The sequence below is a fragment of the Folsomia candida genome, unplaced genomic scaffold (assembly GCF_002217175.1).
Source record: "Folsomia candida strain VU population unplaced genomic scaffold, ASM221717v1 Fcan01_Sc061, whole genome shotgun sequence".
Taxonomy (NCBI): Eukaryota; Metazoa; Arthropoda; class Collembola; order Entomobryomorpha; family Isotomidae; genus Folsomia; species Folsomia candida.
This window is the reverse complement of record NW_019091253.1, coordinates 304,035-322,780: the sequence shown is the minus strand read 5'-3', so window position 1 is coordinate 322,780 and position 18,746 is coordinate 304,035. Positions and strand designations below refer to the sequence as shown.

Here is an 18,746-nt window from a genome sequence, read left to right as displayed (position 1 = left end):
AGAAACGTAGACTTACCTATATGAATTATGTCGACTTCTAATTTCCAAAAAAACTCCTGTCTTTGTGGCTTTATAATTTTATGTCCTCAACCGAGTTGTGAGTTGCGGAATCTCATAAATAACGTCAATTGTGTGCCATCATTCAGATATGTAATTACTAGTGTAGATGCCCGTTAATCTACGCTCAACAAAAGCCCCTCGCCTCAAGCAGCGAATGTATGTATTATAGAATCAGAATATATTGGTATCAGATCAGATTGAATATTTTTACCAATTTAATGAGGAATTTTAACTATATTTTTTGGTCATGTGCCCCTTCCCACAATGTTCCAATCGAAAAACTGACCTCAGATTCGAAATGAGCGACCAAAAACTATAAGAATCAACATTTTCCCACCTCCAACAACGTTGATATAATTAATTGAATTATTTGTAACAATTGTAAACACGGAACATTTGATTTGATTTGATTTAAGCCTTTATTCACGTGTTAATAGTTATCAGTTTACAAAACTGGTTTAAAAACTATGACACAAGTAGATAAAACTATATTTAACCTAAAAAATATCTAATGGACTCAGTAACAATATTGGTCGTCACGTACAGGTGAGATTCGCATGTTAGCCATACCCCACCCCCTCGTTTTGAAAACTCCCACTGACCTTTTTGAAACTTTTAATGCACAAACTGCAAGATCAACTGCCCTACTACCAAAAAATAGGCTGATTTGATCAGTTGCAAGTCCGTTCATTGAACCATTTTCTTGCAAAAGTCGCCACATTTAGTGGTTAGGGGGCCAAAGTTGCCTAGTACAAGTCTCGTTCCGCAGTTTTTTTAGTCTGCGGGAGGCGCTCGTGGGGGACGGACGTGTACCTGGGTGAGCTCCCCATTGCAGCTGCGCCCTTGGGCCGCCCTGCCTCTCTGGGGAGTCGGGTCCACCCGTGGTTTGTCCCACAGCCCCGACTCTCTTCCCGTTGGAGGGGTGGTCCGGGGGAGCAACGCTGCAAGGGGAGAGCCTTACGGGAAGGTCCCCCCTCCAATGCTCCTCCCACCCAGCAGACTCACCGGGTAGGGAGCCGGCGGGGCTTGCCAAAAGTGCGGGTGGCGCTTGGCAAGTGAGAGGGGCTCTCTACCTCCAACCCTTGGGTGACCGGGCTCTTTAGCTTGCACTCCCCTTGGGGCCGACCGGGTTCCCGAGTTCGAAGCCTTAATGGGGGCCGATTTACGGGTGCGCTCCCACCTCGTAAGGCGAGGGTCAGACGGGCCCCCTAGGGGAACGCGGTTGCAGAGGCGGTGACGTGGGCAGGGCTTTCCCGGTCGGTGGAGGTAGACCCCCCTTGCGCCTCAGGGCGCGAGTGGGGGCCCGCCCGCGTGGAGCACGAGGGAGCGACGTCCTCGTCGTGTGCTCTGGAAACGCCCTTCTTAGGGCGGCTAACAGCTCCCCCCTCATAAATGCATGGCTTGGCGACAACCTTTGTCGCCATGCCATAACTTCGCCATTTCGCGTCCGATTTGCATGACATTTGGTACAATGCTTCTTATTGGTGTAGTTGACATGTCGCAAGGTCCCACCCGCCGCCACCCCCTTGTTTTCGACAGATTTCGTCGCCATGCCATAATATCGGCATTTCTAGTCCGATTTGCATCAAATTTAGACATGTCGCAAGGTCACCCGCCGGCACCATCTTGCTTTCGACAAATATCGTCCCCATTCCATAATTTTGCCATTTCTCGGCCGATTTGCATGAAATTTGGCACAATGCTTCTTATTGGTGTAGTTGACATGTCGCAAGGTCCCACCCGACGCCACCCCCTTGATTTCGCCAAATATCGTCGCCATGCCATAATTTCGCCATTTTTCTTCCGATTTGTATGAAATTTGGCACAACACTTCTTTTTTGCATTATCGACATGTCGCAAGGTGACACCCGCCGCCACCACCTTGCTTTCGACAAATTTCGTCGCCATGTCATAACTTCGCCATTTCTCGTCCGATTTTCATCAAACTTCTACAGAGACTTCTTTTTGGTGTTATCGACATGTCGCAAGGTGACACCCGCCGCCACCACCTTGCTTTCGACAAATTTCGTCGCCATGTCATAACTTCGCCATTTCTCGTCCGATTTGCATGAAATTTGGCACAATGCTTCTTATTGGTGTTGTTGACATGTCGCAAGGTCTAACCCGCCGCCACCCCCTTGTTTTCAACAGATTTCGTCGCCATGCCATAACTTCGCCATTTCTCGTCCGATTTTCATCAAACTTCGACAGAGACTTCTTTTTGGTGTTATCGACATGTCGCAAGGTCACACCCGCCGCCACCACCTTGTTTTCGCCAAATTTCGTCGCCATGCCATAACTTCGCCATTTCTCGTCCGATTTTCATCAAACTTCGACAGAGACTTCTTTTTGGTGTTATCGACATGTCGCAAGGTCACACCCGCCGCCACCACCTTGTTTTCGCCAAATTTCGTCGCCATGCCATAACTTCGCCATTTCTCGTCCGATTTTCATCAAACTTCGATAGAGACTTCTTTTTGGTGTTATCGACATGTCGCAAGGTCACACCCGCCGCCACCACCTTGTTTTCGCCAAATTTCGTCGCCATGTCATAACTTCGCCATTTCTCGTCCGATTTTCATCAAACTTCGACAGAGACTTCTTTTTGGTGTTATCGACATGTCGCAAGGTCACACCCGCAATTTTGGTGATTCAGAATCAGTACATGCAATGCAGGGTAACATTTAATTGTATAATTACGACACTAATAAATAATACTCTTTTTTGCTAAAAATCCCAAAATGTCAAATTGTCACTCATAAAATAAATTTTATTGTTACTATTCTTCCATCATAATTTCACAATTTATTTTTTCATGCTTAAGACCATCAAAAATCAAATTGTTCCATTTTAACCACTACATGATGGCGACAATGATTTACAAAATGAAATTGAAATGCTCTTGAAATTATGCATTTTAATATTTCTTCCGTCATTCTAAATTTGCAACTAAAAGACATTTAATTCTCTTCCGGCTTAATTTCCGTTTCCTTAAAAAAGAATAAAGAAATAAAACCAGTGCATGCATAATTTGAGTGGGTGGATAATTTGTATCTGTCTTTCTGTACGTGCACTCCACATCCCACCAGAACAACGCCATCACCATTTGTAATGTGTAGTGCTGCAGAGATGCAAACTGAAAGGTGAGTATAATTGGCATTCCATAATTTGCATAATGAATAATGACATCGATATTTCAATGGCAGGCAGCAGTAGTGTTATAAGTTTCAACGCTGTGCAGGTGGGTGCAACCTTGACTTGGCCAAAATACGTCCTTTGCATGTATTTTAACTGTCGGATCAAGTATAAAAAGTTGAGCAAATATATTTAAGCATATTTATATAAACTCACAACGACAATACACTGTCAAAAAGTGATGAGTTTATTATTTAGCATTTTTATTGTATGCAAAATACAATCGAGTTTTATTTTATAGCATGGCCTGCATAGGTATATTTAATTGTTCGTCATCGTTGTCATTAAATGTTCATGGATTTTACGGTGGTGCGTGCGTCAATAGTTGAGTTCCATGAATTCCTTTTGTCAGCACGTTGTTAGCTTCGATTTTAATTTTTGAGATGGACAACTGGATAACACGACTTGTAAGTATTAAAGAAAAGTATTTTCCACACTTGACCGGACAACACCTTCATAAACTTTAATATCATTACATACAATTTTTCACGCCAAACGAGTAATTGCATGCAAGCAGGCAGGCCTTTCAAGGTGTCAAAATGTAAGGAAGGAAAGGAAACTAATTACTTTACGCGTGGTGGTGTGTGTAGTAATTTTGGTATTGACCCACAAAACTTATCACCCTCGCACTTATTATTTTACTTCCTCTCTAAATGACTTTGTTCTTGAAATAATTATTATTTTACGTGCACATGAGACTTGCAAATTCTGTTAGCTCTTCAGTTTATTGATACCTTGCCTCATTTTCGGTTATCACTTAGGAATATATTGTACGACACCTCGAATTGAGATGACATTACGAATATTGCGTAACTCTTGACACGTCATATTTTTAATAAGTTTACTTTTAGTGACTGGAGTGGACTGGACGCACACAATTACTACTGAATTACTTGCATCGTGTCTCGTTTAGTTGGAAGTGAGTGATAATTAAAATTGAGAAGATGACTCGATGAATTATTACATAAGTCGAGACTGCCAAGCGAACGGTTCCATTGTTCTTTTATTTGATCAGTTGTCATTTTCAGGCACAGATCAATATTTAGTGAAAGCTTGACAATTATTTGTTTTGGAAAGTATAGTAAACTGGATTTGTTTGAAATTTAGTAGTACAAAAAGGTATTTATGGAGAGAACAGATACCCATTTAATTAGTCGGTTATTGTGACATCAAAGTGTTACACGGTACAGAAAAATTTAGCAGAAATGGTATCAAGTCATCTCTTCGATGCCGCCCTGCTCGGGGTGCTGGCTCTCACGGTAAAAGTGGTCGGATCACTTCCGGAAAATGTTCAAGACAATTTAGTAAATTTTCATGAAAAGGAATTTAGTGAACGAAACCATCCGCACGTGCTCCGATTTACTTCCAGGAAGAAAAGAAACGTTGCTCAGTTAGGGTATCTTGTCGACCATTACACACCCTTCAGTTCTACTCAGCTATTAAAGGTAAGCGCATTCTTCTGACAAGATTTCCAGAAATTTCAGAATTTTGAATTTGCATAATTTCTGTCTCACATTTGACTTCCTAATTCTTGTAGCATGGGAACTATTGTGGGTACGGTGGGGACAGAAACCACGACGGATCTACGATTGACCAGTGTGACAAATGTTGCAAAACCCATGATAACTGTAATTAATTAATTATTAATTTATCAGTTAATAATTAATTAATTGATTGGGTTCTTGATTATGTAGGTTACGACGAGCTGCTCGGAAGAACCACTGAGCTCATCGGGGTGAACGAAATCATCTCCAATCTCCAATTCTTCGGACCGTACAGCATGGATAACAAATTCTTCCTGAATATTGGCGGTCTTCCGCAGAAAAGTAGACGCTGCTTACCCTACGTGGACCTCTACACGTTCCAGTTCCCGCATTGCAGCGACGCAGGAGGCGTCTGTTCCAAACGGGCGTGTGCGTGTGACATGGACTTTGTAAATTGTTTGCGAAGGTCGCAATGTCAGATTCAGGGGTAGCTAAAATTACGTAATACGTATGTTGAGGGAGATTTTTTTGCAATTTTGTTATGTGATACTTCTTATTTTATATGAATAACGACCATGTGAGCATTTCTGTAATAAAGTTTTAAGCCGAGTTCGATTATATGTGTCTCGGATATTGTGCACTTTTTTCGAGATTTAATTTCTTGGCACTGATCACTGCTCGCCCAACGTTTCCGGGTTTCCTTTTCATTAACATTACCCGGATTTTGTATGCAGTAGTGAAATGAAAAGCTGCTATTTTTACAGTCACCAGCACGTCTTTCGCATTAGTATACGGTGACTTCTCAGTTAGTTAACGCAATATGCATGCTACTTACTACAATGCCAAGTATACGCATCACGGGCAGAGAATGTTTGAATAATAAGCAATGTTTATTTTTTCATTCATTTGATATCTTCCCCGGAAAAGTAGGATTGGATTGTTATCATTCACGTCGAGTGCGATTTCGTGTAATTCTGTCTCTGTTTCTTCACTTATTTGTATCTCGTTGATTTTGAAAGTTATTACCAATTGGTGAGAAGAGAAAGCATGGTCTGGAAACGAATAAGTATATAGAAAGCTGAGAATCAAGTGGAAGTGGAAGTATTATCAGCATAATTAAATATTATGAGTAAAAATAATTCGCAGATCAATAAAAACATGTCAGAACCGATTTCTTCACTTATAAATCCTGCAAAAAAACCGTCAAGTATAAAATATTTACATAAAATACATGTACCTATAACATAATCAATTGAAGTACTAAATTATTGTTTTTTTTTGCATTTTCTACACAAAGTATTTCGTGCGAGAGCTTGCAAAAAAGGCTGCCTCGCTTGTGACAAGAAGAACAATAAATTGGAGCACATTGTGGTTTACTTACCAGCAAAATGTGGGCAAACTGGGTTAAAAGCATTATTGTTAAATACAAGTTGAATGATTCTGATTTACATATTTATTATAAATCCCTGTTCAAGATCCAAGCTGTCCACCTGGCCTGGAAAAACTAATCCCTGTCGACCACCTCTTCGTACGACAGGGGATTCGAGAAACGGAGCCACGTACGTAAAATTCTGCATACAAAATTATAAATGCATCTAAAATCCTGTACATAAAACATGCGAATTCTTACCACCATCATAATTTTGTGCGATTTATTTAGCATACACGATGATCTCGAGAAACAAGTTTGAAGTCTTGGACGGAACTGGGCGTCGCATCTTTGTTGCGAAAGATTCCACCGACAATATTCTCAAACTCTGTTGTCGCGGTGGGTGTGGCCAACCATTTCGGATGAGCATCAAAGAAAAATCTTCCGGGTACGAGATACTCGCCGTCAATTCGCGACCCGACTGTTACGGGGCGATGGTAAGGACTTCCTTTCCTCCGAAAGCCATGTCGATATACACACAGACAATGCATAATAATGAATCATTCCACTACTTGTTTCGTCAAAATGGTCACTTTCTCTCTCATCGTGTCTGTATTATGATGATCTTATGATGATGATAACCTAAAGCTATCCCATTATCATACGGGACGATAACCATGTCGTCACATAACACCTTTTTTCTCATTACTACGATAAAAATATATAAAGTTCATTCAATCCCGTTTTTTTCTCAGTCTGCCTCCATCAGCCAAAATGGGATGAATCTCGGCTTCCTGCACGAAGATGTCCGTTGCTGTTCTTCAAACTACATTGTGATAGATGCTCAAGGAAATGAGATCTTTCGCATTTATGACATCAGTTTAGGATCGCCCTACTCCAAGAAGGAAGCGGGCAAACGTAACAGCGCCATCAAACTGGCCGAGTCCTCGTCACTAGCGAAAATAGCGGAGAGAGCCAAGAACATGGAGGTCGAGAGCAAAATTGGCCAGCAACCTCGAAATGAAACCACTGGGTCAGGAACACCACCACAAGAACGAGACCAAGAAGAAGAACGACGCCATTATTCTCACCGCGAGAAAAAAGGGGGCAGAAGTTCAAAGAAAATAGAAACAGATAGGAATGATGATGACGACAATGTTTATGATCATGATCATCCCATCGATGAGGCGGAAACAACAACAATGACTCCTCGAAAAACGGGCACGATTACCACCACCACCACCGCCCAAATTCCCGGCCCGAGTAGGACAGGAAATGAACCAAAACCGAAATCTGATGATAACCTCGACCCAAGAATAAGGAGCGAGTGCAGTGCGACTTGCAGTAAAAATCTCTTAACTCGACATGATGACAATCCCAATAACTATGAACGTAGTCGTGAAGGTGAAGGGGTACGAAGGAGAACAAATAATGACACTTCTGCTCTCCAAAATTGCTCCCCTGTGTTTCCCAGGAGGAGACGAGTCGAAATGGGGGAATGGAATCATGACACGGGCGATGTCAATAATATTGATGGCGGTGGTGGCGAGTGCGTCGAAATGAGAAACTTTTCTGCTGGACAACAACGAGGTACACATGTACGACAGCAGATTTAGGTCATGTCTTCTCATTTGTAAAGATTGATTTTTTACGAGGTTTGGTCTGATTCTTGTTGTTTTTTTAGACGACGAAATTTCCATCCGTGATGCTGATGTGCAGCCCTCGACCTGCATTTGTGGGTGGTGTTGCAGATTGTTTGCGCGTAGGCGTGCCGCGACAAACGAGGGTGCTGGTCGTGACGATAGGAGTAGCAGCATCGGGGTGTGTAGGACGCTGGATTCCTGCATTGCATACATCAGTGGGGGTGCCGAGTTTGCGGTGTACTCGTGTCAGCTGGGCGTCACTGTGGGCAAGATGGGGAAACAGTGGGACGACCTGTTTGACCACCATTTCCACCTGACGGAATGCTTTGGGGTCAATTTTCCGAGGGATTTGAGCGTCAGACATAAAGCTCTGCTGTTGGGAGCGTTGTTAGTTTTGGTGAGAAAATAAAATAATTGTTATAAGTTTGGTGACAATAATTATAACAATGTTTTTTGTGCGTTATAGGATTTTAATCATTTTCAATTGTGACATCGTGAAGTAATCCCGATGATGATATTTGCCGTGAATGATTCCAGTTATGTGAATATGTAACACATTTCAACTGATATTTCGACGTGCACATACACACAAATACATATTTTCACATGTCTCATATTGCATTAATAAATGGGGTTAATATGGACGTATTTAAATACTGAATTTCATAGGGTTTGTATGTTATGAAATCTTAAGGGCCCGGGGGAAGTTGCTTAGAAATCATGTCAACTTTGATCATAAAATTCAGCAATGCGCAAGAGGGCACATTTTTCAAATTATGTTTAATTTGTTAGTTATATCTTTAGGTTTTACTAACTTTTTTTTTGACAATGTGCCCTCTTGCGCAGTGGAGATATCTGGTCATAAAGTCAGAGACTGGCGGATTAAAGATATTGGGATTAAGGATTGAGATTGAGGATTAAATTTAAAATCTTGGGATTGAGATTGGGAATTAAGGATTAATTTTTCAAATTTTGGGATTAAGGATTGGGATTAGGGATTGAATTTAATCTGGGATTAGGATTGACACGGGATTAAATTTAGGGGTTACCTGGTTTGGAAATTAATTTACATAGTCGTGGATTAATTGTTTGCATTAAGGCGCATTATTATGCCAGATTTTTAAATTAATTAAACAAATCTCTGAACTTCTGAAAATGAAATATTTTGATCATTTTGCATACAAAATTAGATCGCTTCTGAATACAATTTCTAAGTCGCAATTAAATATATTTTGTGCTAAAAATTATATAGGGGAAGAATTCTAATTTTATTCTTGGTACTATTTTAACGAACAGCATCGATCATAGTTTGGTTAGAGTACTCACATTTCTTTATAAGCTCACACAAAATTTGAACATTGTGCATTGAGTTGAGGATACCGCGATACGAGTAGTTTTGCAAAATATTGTGAAGTATTTTTAAATGTTTGATAAAAATGAACGAAATGCAATCAATTTTCGAAAGGGGAGCGATCTCAAGAGAAGTTTGTTTTTCGAGTTTTTAGTCAATGCAAATTTAATCCCACTTTAATCCCACCTTTGGATTAAAGTTGACAGAGTTGGATTGGGGATTAGGGATTAAGGATTAAAATTCAAAAACTCGGGATTAAGGATTGAGATTAAGGATTAATTAATCCCCAATCCCAATCTCAATCCCCAATCCTTAATCCGGGATTGACCAGTCTCTGCATAAAGTAAGCACAAATTGGCTTAGAATTGCAAAATTGATGGCATGAATTGCATTTTGAGTATCCATGGAACAAAAGAAAACAACTTTTTTCAAAAACTTGAGGGAAAAGTGATCAAACAAAAGCTTTTGGACGTGAGTGTACCATAGAAACCGTGTCAATTAATCGTGGTCGTAACTTTATGGAGTGATAAATAATCTTAGATTCCTAGCAATTATTGTTGCTAACATAAAATCAATTTTCGAAAGTAAATCTTCCCCCGGGCCCTTAACCATTTACGTGAAAGGTCTGCATGAGCACTTCACAAATTATGATAAAGCAAGGCGTTTTTATGGAAATTAGTGATTTAAAATAATGATAATATTTACAATTACACGACGATGAGTTTACATGCAGTGGAGCACGTTTGCTGGATACAAAGGACTGTGAGCAAGGTCTAATTAGTTCCATTTTCTAGTACTACACTAACCGTAGTCACTTTATCATCCATGCCCATGTTAATTAGACCTTAATTTTATTGTGGAGGACCGTTATCTTTGCTTCTGCTTCCCTTCAGTTCTACAAAACCATTCTGAATGTAAGTACATAAGTAAAACTTCAGGTTGGCCCACACCGGCTTCGCAACTTGCCCATTAAACGTCCCCATCTTAAGAAACTGGATTCGAAATGTCGAAAATCTCATCAAAAACCTCCCCCGTGTCAAAGTCCTCCCCTCGTCAGTCCCCCAAAGCGAAAAAATGTCGTCGTCACCCCGTCCTCGCCGCCCCAATTGTGCACCTCGACGTGGAAATTCCGACCCTCATGCTCTGGGTCAAGGAGGAACCATTCATCTTTGGGATTCTGTCCCCCACCCCAATTTCAAGAATTGGGCTCATCATGCTCCGCAAAGTGGCCGAATATTGTCGCGATCGGGAAGGATTTTACCCTAAAATTCGCTACGAGCAATGGCAACACATCAGCAAACGGAAGCTCAACCTTCCTTGTGAGTTGTCCTGGTCGTTTATCCGGTCGTTCGACATCCTCACGCGTGCAATCGATCCTAGGACGAATTTTAAACTCAAGGACAGTCTGGACATCGAAATGGAGAACATTCGAACCAATTTGGTCGACCCGGAGGAAGAGCTTTCCGTGGACACGCTGAAATTCCTAATATTTCTCTACATTCAGAATTTCTATAAACTTATGGAATCCAGAAAATATGAGGCAGCGGCCAGAAAGGGGAAAAATTTTGCGCAATTGTTTGAAGACCATTGGCCCGTGGAAATGGTGAAGGAAGTGAAAGAAGAAGAAAAATCAAAGCCGGTGAGTAAAACGATCAAGGAAAAGGAATTAGAAAACCAGGACAAAAATTCTTGCTAAACAGATTTTTTTATAAATACAGGGAACTCCACCTAATACGAGTGTCGGATCTAAATTTTACAGGAAGCGCAGACCTCTCCCTGAACAGACTCACGGTTCATTTGTCGAGACCAATATCGAAGAAATTGTTGACTTTCTTCATCTCGTCTTCGTAAAGAAGGACAAAAATGACGAGCAACATTCTGCCACGAGAATCCCTCTCGAAATCGTTTCAGCCCTAAGTCTCATCCTTGGATCCGCCAGCGTCAAGGGGAAACCGATTGATACGGAATTTTCCACGCTGGCCGAATGTGTCCTGGCCGTACCAGAAGTGGCAACTGCAGTAGGTTTCGTCAAAGATGAGGAGAACAAGAATGGCAGTGTAGATAAGCAGAGGTACGCCAGTAAATAATTTAGTCCATATAATATGCGGACACTTTTTTTAATTTCTGCGAACTAGGTTGATTCAGTGGGTGAGATCCAATCTCAAGATGAACCCGTGGGGACCATCAAGCACCCCAGTGCCACAGCAAGGCGTCAGCTATCGGACAGGAATCTGGGAAAATACTAACGCTTTTGAAAACAATCGGGTTTATTGGAATACTCAACTTTATCCGAAGGGGTACATCCGCCATCGAGTTAAATATATAATTAATTGGACTAATTTCCACCTAAATAAATAATTTTCCAGGTGGTACTTAATCTCCACCGTGAACAGTAAAGTCTTCCACCTCGACACGCTCCAACTCCTCTCATCCCTCAAGGTCCACCGATGCTCAAATTCCTACATCTACATCCCCTGCACACTGAGCTCCATTCTCGTAGAAAAATGCGACAATTGCACCCTTTACTTTGGTCCGGCTGCAAAATTCGTGAAATTTGTGAACTGTTCCAACCTTCGCGTCTCCGCGGTGGGGAGGATGTTCATTCTTGAGGACGTGGTGAGCAGCACGTTCAACATTGCGACGCCGACGCATCCCATCATTTGTGGGGGCAAAGGGAAAGACATCGTTCTCGGCCCGTACAACACTTTCTACCCGAAGTTGGAGAGGCACATGGACATGGTCGGATTGGGAGCGACGGTCTGTTTCACTTCGTACAATAGACCTTATCAAAATTGTGATGACATTTATTTTTTTAAATTTGCATATTTGTGCAGATCCTGAAGGGAGATCGACCCCTTGAATTAGACATGAGTGGGTTTCCTTCCTCCAGAAACAGAAATCCCGACACTCCAGCGGCAGGAACACGGCAGGAATCTGCTTATTCTATCCTGAGACCGGAAAACTTTACGAAAATCATCTACCCCTTCACCATGAATGGATCCTCCTTCCTAAATCCGTGCGAACTTCAGAGGAGCTACGCGAAACAAGCGGCGTTCGTAGAGGCGACTGGATTGGCTTACATGGTGGGTTCATGCATGACAGTTTTGAATTTTCGAAAGTATGACAATTCACAAATTAATAATAATTTTTCTTACAGATGCAGATACGGAAATCAGATTTAAACGAACAGCAGAAGAGTCAGCTCATGTCCGTTGTTCAGCTGCGATTTCATAACTGGTTGAAAGAGAAAGGTCATCTCGACCAGTTGAGGGGGCTGAGATCCCTCCAAAAAGCTATCGTCGAGGGAAGTACGGTCCCAATTTTAGAAACGAGGAAATCCATCCGAGAGGAAAAGAAGAGGTTGAACAGGTAACTCGTATATAAATTTGGTGCTTAATATCGTGACTCATTTTAACGTAAAATGTCTCGCAGTGCTGGTACTGGTTCAATTAATGGTGATGATGGTGGTAGCTCAAATAATGGAGTAGTAACGTCATCCGGAGGAATAATGGCAACAAGCAGCGACTTCTTTGCTTCTGATCCCGCATCAGATCAGGTTCGGACATCGAACTAAATCTCTGGCAAAATTAATGTGTAACATTCTACTCGGTTTAAACAGGTGGCTTCCCAAGAGGGGAGTGACACAGCCACCCAAGTTCCCCAACAGCCCAACCAAGGTCATATTCCAAAGAGTCGCAATAGCAGCAGCACTTCTTCCGAGGCGTCGTCTGGGTCTGGGTTATGTGCAGGATGCAAAAGTATGAAAAAAAATTTTACTCTATTTTCGTCAATTGCCTAATCCCGTGTTCCGGTCTGGTCTTTTAAGAGAGTTCCAATTCCGGATCTGATGATGACGTATTCACGCCAGACAAGAAACTTTCAGTCCGTGATACGTGGAAGACCTTGGAGTCTGTCTACTTTTCCAACCTTTCCGGAAGCAGCGGCGATGAATCGGATCACGACACGGAGCCCTTTTCTGAGGATGACGACAATCACGGCGACGATGGCGAACAAAGGGGCGAGAAAAAGAGTTCGACTAGTTCTTCAAATTCTGGGTTTTACGTGGACGATGGGTTGAACTGGAGTCCCATCTAAAAATACCACACTGATCTGGAAATCTTTGTTGTTTAACAAGTCAAATAATTAATAAATTGGATATAGTTAAATTAACGATGGGAAAAATTTGTAAAATTTAAAAATCTCGAGAGTACAGTTCCCTTCAAATTGTCATGTGCTTCTCGTCTAAACGATCTACGTAGATAATAATCCCTGATAAATCACTGCATTATCCGAAGTTATGCATTATTTCACCACTTGCTCATCTCACTCACTCACTTTTTGAAACGACATGACTTTACTTTAGTCACTCACGCCGACATGAAAATTACTGTGGACACTAACTACACACCATTTTGGAGAACAATGCGACAAGAATGGAATGGCGAGAGATATGCATGAGACCAGTATTCCGTAGTACCAGGTAGGGAACCATTACGTACAGCGTCACCTCAATATGTACGACACGCTTTGGAGACAAAAGGGGTAGCCGTAGTAAATATAATGGCATTTAAATTTGATGTACTTTGAGCCCACCGGACCATTTGCTCTTTCCACTTGAGAAGTAATCGAAGTAATCTAGAAATCTCTTCCACACCAGATCTTCACATCTCTCTAGTGCTCACAGCCTCCCTCATCTTTGGGACAATCTCATCCACCATTATTTCAAAGGCACCACTGTTCTGTTCTGTTCTCTCTGTGGAAGAACAAGTCCCAGAAACCCACCAACCAGCAGAACTACGTATTTTGTCCCGTGGACAATTTCCATCTCCGTCCGAGAACCCAATCCAAATCTGGATTCGATCCACTCATCCGGAACTGGATTGAATCAGAACAACGAAATCAAATGAAGATTGCATAATATCCGGTCGGAATTTGGACACAATGCTGTACAAATTATGCTGCCCAAGGACGAATCAAATTTGTGTTTGGGATATTATTCTGATAATTCAGTTATCTATTGCGTCGTTGCAGCAGCATCCGTTGGGAACATGGGAGTCGAATTTTAAATCGCGAAAGGAAAAGTTCCTTCTTTTTTTCTAACTGTTGACTGTGATGTCTGTCAAGGTAAAAAAGTTTAAAGTATATTTTTCACTCGACACACGTGCACACTTGTTAAATAAATTGATGTCAAAGTTATGTCCTTTTTCCTAGAAAATATGTACATACAAGAACTATTTTACATTGCTGTCTCAGAAAAAAATGTGTAACGATTTGTAAATACAATTTATATAGGGCCCACTTTAGTTTACTCTACTTTTGTGCCTTGTTTGGAAGTGGATGAAGTTCAATTTCATGAAATTGAAAATGAGCCACTTGACAGAAGCTTGATCCATTTAGTTTAGTAAAATGTATCACTTGCAAAATGTTGGCGTACAAATTTCATGGAATTTAGTGCAATTTTGTAAATATATTCTCTCCTTTAAAGTTTCACTAATTGGTGTTGCTGTATCTACTATTACATCACCTAACTTAACATTGGACTGTATGCATGCACGTGTGTAGAGCTCTAGTAAATTACGGCTCCAATGTTGCGGTCGGCGGATGCGGTGCGGTCTTCTGATCTGTCACGTAATTCCACACATTTGTATAAACTTGTCTCTCTCCTCGGTTGTTTGCATATGATGAATTTGCAAATGTTGCAAAACCGGCGGACCAAAGCTGCACGGAAAACTAAGAATAACTTCTTTTACATTCGAGTCGGACCTGTTTTGAATACTGAATAAGTTATGAAGACCTGCCAGCCAGCGGATCGTGTACTAAAGTCATCATCAGCAATGTTCCCCATACGCACAGCGAGTTCCTCTGGTGAAAGTTGTGCACTTTCTCCTCTCTCTGGAAGAAATCCTGTTGAATTCACTTTCTCTCTTTCGGGCTTGATTTGCGAGAATTCATGGAACGAGGTGACGTGATGTCGTGCAAGTGTAGAGTGTCATTCTGCCAGGATGTCTTTGTCCTGTCCATGTCGTACATACGTATGTACAAGGACCACGGAGACAGAGGTCGTATTATTCTTCAGGACAAGATTTCATACAAAATATTAAGCTCGTGGTTTTATGAGGATGACAAAATTTTGCGTGAATCGGCATTAATTTTGTGTATACGGAATGATTTTGATCTTATTTTCCTTTCACAATTTGTATGAATGTTCATAATTTTGGTTTAAATTATTGTAAACAGAAGCAACGATTTCTTGTACCACAAAGAAATAAATCCGAATATGTGGTTTTGGTGAAATGCCGCATTTTAGTGGCAAGTCCCTTCCCCGTAGTAGCAGCCGCACATAGTACATCGTAGGTATTAGTAGTAGTAGTAGTGGAGTGAATGAGTGAGTGAGCGAGTATCGATAAGAGTGAAGCATGACAGGAAATCTTAAGTAGTAGATTCACCGAGAAATCGTATATTATTGAGTGAAAGCCAAATACATTTCATTCATGACAACCTTAGTGGTTTGGTTATGCCCACACTTAATTTTTATTTTTGGCCGACTTCTGTAATTTATTTTTTTTTGCATGGCCGGAAACAAAGCTAACTTATTGCTTTCCCTGCCCTCCAAATTAATTGGACTGCGCCGCAATAATAACGACTTTTTCTGGTAAAGCCATTTCCCCCCAATTTTGGCAAGGCTGCTGTCACTAATAAAAACATGGAATCAAAATCTGTCCGTCCGTCTATCTGGCATCCGGTCGCCTCATTTCATTTCAACGCACGACGACGCATCACTTTCTCCTCCTCACATAACTCAAACCGGGGATTGAACCAGAGCGAAATGAAGGAGGAAGGAAGTCTCTCTCCAAATATACACTTCATCCTCATACAGATTTCTTATAGGAGGGGGAAAAAAGTAGAAAAAATCTTGCAAATTTTATTGATCTTCGGCTGCCAAAAAGTGACAAGTTTTTAGATTTGGGTTCATCCTCCATTTTCTTCCAGTATTTGTCATCTACTTTCTTCCAGTTTTCGTGATGAGTCTGCAGTTTTGGGGTTACGATGTTATTACGAAGAAAAAGAAATCATGTCTCTTTTTCCCTCTGTCTGTCACCTCTGAATTGAATTGAATAAAACCGTTTACAAAAATAGAGTTATGGCACAATAACGTTACGTAACGAAAAAGTGTACTTTGCGCAAAAATTTTATTACTTGTTAAATTTTGTATTTTACCCTTTTGCACAATAGGACAGGACAGTAACCCAATTTATGTATGTGACGTGTACGTAAAGCTACTTATGTAGTACCTGCTCGGAAGTTAAATTAATTTTGCAACAAGACACCTTGCGCAACAACAACAACACATTCCGAGAGAAAATTAAAGTTGTCTTTTAGTGCCCGGTTATTATGCAATGCACTTTCTCCATCCTTCCATTTATCACGAGAGGAGCGAGCCGAGAAGCTGGAAAACACTTCACAAGTTCCTGTTGCATAAAAGAAATGCGTTCGCTTTTTTCGTTAATTATTCCCGAATGAAATTCAATCGAGTAAAAAACTTGACTTCATCATCCGTCAAACAGTCCGAGTGAAAGTAAATTAATGAAAAAAGAGATCTCTCTTATGAAATGATGACTAGATTTTGATCAGATCGGCACTAATTAGGAAATTTTTTGCCTCATTAATTTTCTTCCATCGTGATTAAATAAGAGTTGAATCTGGAGAAAAACTTTCAAGTGATTTGTTTTTGTACCACTTAAACTTTTTAATTTCTATGAAGAAAAAAAAATCAATCAAAACCCAATTTAGGAAAACTTTCACATTTATTTTTATTAAAAATTTTTTCATCAATCAATTCATAACTTTCCGGAAGAAGAATAGACAGTTGTTGGATTTAGATTTTGCTCTGCGTTACATGGTCGCAATAATAAAATAAGGATGATAATTACGATAATAAGTAATTATAACGTTACTTTTACATAAGAATTCAAATTTTTTACGGTATACACTATGCATATTTAATTAATTAATTATACTTTTAATTATTTAGGATTTAACTAACTGTGTATAACTTAACTTTCTACCTTATGAAGATTTTTTTTCACAGAGCTACATCTTTATCTAAATTATGTAAATACTTTTTACAAGTTATTACGTTTACACATAATTTGTTATCCTGCCGTGTGAAGCATGATATAGCAAATATTTAGCACGACGTTTTACAAGTAGAATTTTTATTACTAAATATTTTTTACGAATAATTTCTATGTTTAGTTTCATATGAGATGACATGCAAACATTGAGATAAATATTCAGGTTGAAATAGGTAAATTGTTGGAAATAGATTGGGCACACATTCACATTTTTGCATACGTTTTACAAGAATAATTCAGGAAGTCTTGAGTGGATTTGATTAGAGTAAAACCTATCGGTATTAAGTATTTATTAAAGTGAATTATTTTATGTTAAATAACTTACTTATTTTTAATGATGGTTAATAATTAATTAAGACTTAAATGATGGTGTCGAAGTGTATATACTTATTTAATTTAGAAAGTTAATTATCGTATTTAAATACATACTTATTTGTACATGAGACATGCATAAATGGGTAGAATTACTAAATATATGGATTTATGTATGTACGATTGTGCAATATTACAAATGCATGGTCAGCCAGGTAACACTTTTCCAACCAGAAAAATTACAACTTTCACTTTTTCATTCCCTTATTATTACATTTATGATTCAAGTAAATGTGTAAATATATTAACCACCACTGGGAATCAGTATTTTGAACAATGCAGTAAAAACTTTGTCCATGAAAATGGTGCGGTACGTTGCTTTTCCATAAAATGCGACGAGAAAAGCAAGCCCAGCTCAACAAGATGTACTTACATTCACAGGTATGTATGTAGGAAGATGTAATACATAGCTATCTTATTTTATTATTGATAATATCTTGTCTAAAATTTCCTCATCTATTTATGAAAAGTTGATACATTCTTGTTTTTTGGGGAGATTTCCACCTGAATTTCAATACCCGTCGTGACTTGCGTCGAGTATTAGTGGGAATTGTGGTGGCGGTGTGGTGGTGGGCAGTCTTACCATTGTATTTTAGTGAAGAAACTGCAAAATGAACCTGTCGACTTCTTGGATGAAGGGGACGATTAAGGGCACGAAATGCAGTACCGGCCATGGCAGCACCATCATCGGCACTGCAGAACTTGCCGTATTGTGATGCTGAATTGCAGCGGTTTGGTCTCCAGTGAATAATCCGGATGCTACAAGAGAGCGAGAAAGAGGGAAAGAAAAAGACGATAAGAATTTAGAAATTTTGTCTGAAAATTCCTACTTTTTTTAAAAAAAGAGCAAGTAAGAAAACTTACCTTGTGACACATAGACTTGGATCGAGGCAGACTCTGCGTTCGCCGGTTGACATGTAAAATTTCCCGAATCTTTTAATTGAGCCCCTCTGCAAGTTAATTAATTCATGTTTAAGACACTTTATCTCAGGGAATCCCACGAGTTCGGAATTTTCATGTTTCTGCTACACTGTTAGAAATCTGGTATTGATTTCTCGGTATTAAAGTTGCTACCATTTGATATTAAAATTATACCGGTCCGTAAAAATCTTCCACCAACATGGTAAAACTTGAGTA

General features: G+C 40.1%; 4 protein-coding genes across 5 annotated transcripts in view; 3 read left to right on the top strand and 1 right to left on the bottom strand.

Annotated features, from left to right (window-relative positions):
- Positions 1-2,916: 2,916 nt before the first annotated feature.
- On the top strand, positions 2,917-5,376 carry LOC110862572 (basic phospholipase A2 PC17). Its single transcript, XM_022111790.2, has 3 exons — positions 2,917-4,700; positions 4,793-4,883; positions 4,950-5,376. Exons 1-3 carry the CDS (start codon positions 4,461-4,463, stop codon positions 5,228-5,230), a joined length of 612 nt encoding a protein of 203 aa, XP_021967482.1. The 5' UTR covers positions 2,917-4,460; the 3' UTR covers positions 5,231-5,376.
- Positions 5,377-5,501: 125 nt separating this feature from the next.
- LOC118433592 lies at positions 5,502-9,550 on the top strand. 2 transcript variants are annotated; one of them, XR_004833455.1, is made up of 7 exons: positions 5,502-5,946; positions 6,037-6,129; positions 6,215-6,298; positions 6,400-6,605; positions 6,864-7,706; positions 7,793-8,148; positions 8,218-9,550. XR_004833455.1 is itself a non-coding variant. In XM_035845656.1 (7 exons), exons 1-7 carry the CDS (start codon positions 5,865-5,867, stop codon positions 8,239-8,241), a joined length of 1,680 nt encoding a protein of 559 aa, XP_035701549.1. In that variant the 5' UTR covers positions 5,511-5,864; the 3' UTR covers positions 8,242-9,550. The 2 variants fall into 2 exon arrangements, 1 of the variants encoding a protein (XP_035701549.1); XM_035845656.1 differs by having other exon boundaries at positions 5,511-5,946; positions 6,864-7,698.
- Positions 9,551-9,593: 43 nt separating this feature from the next.
- LOC110862557 (TBCC domain-containing protein 1) lies at positions 9,594-13,272 on the top strand. The gene is made up of 9 exons (XM_022111766.2): positions 9,594-10,741; positions 10,821-11,173; positions 11,238-11,399; positions 11,469-11,859; positions 11,937-12,185; positions 12,260-12,471; positions 12,535-12,658; positions 12,722-12,860; positions 12,929-13,272. Exons 1-9 carry the CDS (start codon positions 10,106-10,108, stop codon positions 13,195-13,197), a joined length of 2,535 nt encoding a protein of 844 aa, XP_021967458.1. The 5' UTR covers positions 9,594-10,105; the 3' UTR covers positions 13,198-13,272.
- A 3,616-nt stretch (positions 13,273-16,888) lies between these two features.
- The window catches only part of LOC110862574 (opioid-binding protein/cell adhesion molecule homolog), a 68,473-nt gene continuing 66,615 nt past the window's right edge, over positions 16,889-18,746 (bottom strand). Inside the window, exons 10-11 of the mRNA XM_022111792.2 lie at positions 18,474-18,559; positions 16,889-18,368 (exon numbers count right to left, since the gene is read on the bottom strand). Of these exons, the coding sequence (XP_021967484.1) occupies positions 18,202-18,368; positions 18,474-18,559 (253 nt within the window). The 3' untranslated portion in view covers positions 16,889-18,201. The remainder of the gene's footprint in view (positions 18,369-18,473; positions 18,560-18,746) is intronic.